Source organism: Acomys minous, assembly GCF_964271855.1.
Source record: "Acomys minous genome assembly, chromosome: 16".
Lineage (NCBI taxonomy): Eukaryota > Metazoa > Chordata > Mammalia > Rodentia > Muridae > Acomys > Acomys minous.
In genome coordinates, this window is record NC_140498.1 from 12968997 (window position 1) to 12970982 (window position 1986).

Consider the following 1986-nt stretch of genomic DNA (forward strand, 5'->3'; position numbering starts at 1 on the left):
TTTCCTCTTCGCACAACCATAAAGGTCCAAGCAAACCAAAGCATCCTTCCTAGTTAGGATGCTAGTTCCTAGTACCACAAGCCACATACTTCCTCAGGCTGCCCTTGACCTCGTTGTTCCGAAGACTGTAGATGAGGGGGTTCAGCATGGGGGTGACAAGAGTGTAGAACGCCGATACAACCTTATCATGGTTAGCTGACCTGGAGGATGGGGGCCTCATGTAAATGAAGATGGCTGCTCCATAAAAGAGGCCCACTACCGCCAAGTGCGAGGAGCAGGTGGCAAAGGCCTTCCTGCGGGCTTCTGCGGACCGCATTCGGAGGACGGCAGCCAAGATGAGGCCATATGACATCAGGATGAGGGAGAAGGGGACCAGAAGCATCAATACACAGCAGATGTACATGACAAACTCAAAAGATAGATGTGTCACCACAAGCCAAGCGCAGCAACACGGGGGGCCTCACAAAAGAAATGATCGATTTCATTCCGGTTACAAAACGGGAAGCTCAGGGTGGCAGCGGCCTGCATGGCTCCATCAGCTGCTCCCAGGAGCCAAGACCCCAAGGTCAGTCTCAGACACAACCGCCCGCTCATGAGAACTGGATAGCGCAGCGGGTGGCAGATGGCCACGTAGCGGTCATAGGACATGGCTGCTAAGAGGAAGCACTCCCCACCTTCCAGTGTAAGGAAGAAAAAGATCTGGAAGCCACAGCCAGCAGTAGAGATGGACTTCTTGCCCATTAAGTAACCAGCTGCCATTTGGGGCACTATGGTGAAGATCAGCATCATGTCCATGAAGGAGAGTTGGCTCAGGAGGAAGTACATGGGTGTGTGGAGCCGGCGGTCCTGGTGAATCAGGAGAAGCAGGAGGGTATTGCCCAGCACGGAGTTGAGGGCCACAGTGAGAACCAGCACAAAGAAGACCAGGTGGGCTCTGGTGTGGTTGAAAAGTCCTAGGAGAATGAAGCCTGCTGTGGCGTTCCCTTCATCCATGACTTAACAGCAGGAGTGACACTGCAAATGGAGGGACAGAAGAGGGCTTCGTCATCTGTGATGCTGTGTGAGCTAACACAGGCCTAGGAGGTTGCCTGTGAGAGGTGGGGAAACCCATTGCAAATCCTTCATCCATGTTTGCAACATGGTTCCTGGTCACAAAATTGGCATCAACCTTTTCTCATTTCCAAGGTTTACCTGACAAACGTCTCACCAGAACAGCGAGTTAATTGGTATAATGGAGCAAAGTTCTCTAGGTTGCAAGTGATTCCTGACTTTCTATCACCTGAGATCCATATAAATCATTGAGAACAATTTGTGTATTGGTCACATATATCTTCATGCACACTATATTTTGCACAAGTGAGTCTTAGGCACTTAACCAAATTAAGATATATTTGTGAATACAACTTAGGGAACTTGTTAATGTAGGTGACACACTTATCATAATGCATCATGTTTGTTTATTTATTGAGATAAGGTCTATGTAACCCTGGGCTGGCCTTGAATTTGCTAGAAATGGCCTAGGAACTTCTGATCCTACTGGCTCCTCCTCCGGAGTACTGAGATTACGGGCATGTACTATCATGTCTGGTTTATGTAATGGCTGGGGATTGCACACAGGGCTTTGTGCATGGCAGATAAAAATTCTACCTATTAACCCATAGCCCTGGCCCCATCAAAGTTTATTGAAAACACCAAGTTCACAAGACTCCCTCTAACACTGTATAATAAAGATCATGTCAAACAAAAGGGTGTTTGCTCTCAGATCCAGAAACAGAAAAGACAGACTCTGTGGACAGAGGCTAAGACTCACCCAGGGGTGGGAGTTCACTACGTTCTGCTTACAGAAGCTGACGCTTCAAATAACATGGCCTTCTGGGGCGTTTCTCCAGTGTGGAACTGTTACACGAAATGCACACTTTAATGAACTGTTCTATATCAGACAGCTCCTTCCTCTTCACAGTCACATAACCTTACCATTCAGTGGAT

General features: G+C 48.1%; 1 protein-coding gene across 1 annotated transcript; it reads right to left on the reverse strand.

Annotated features, from left to right (window-relative positions):
* LOC311586071 (olfactory receptor 2T33-like) lies at nucleotides 1–1009 on the reverse strand. The gene is given in 3 exon segments (XM_084761883.1): nucleotides 1–415; nucleotides 417–455; nucleotides 457–1009. Coding segments are annotated over 3 exon segments (930 nt in total). The 5' UTR covers nucleotides 994–1009; the 3' UTR covers nucleotides 1–61.
* Between the last annotated feature and the right edge of the window lie 977 nt (nucleotides 1010–1986).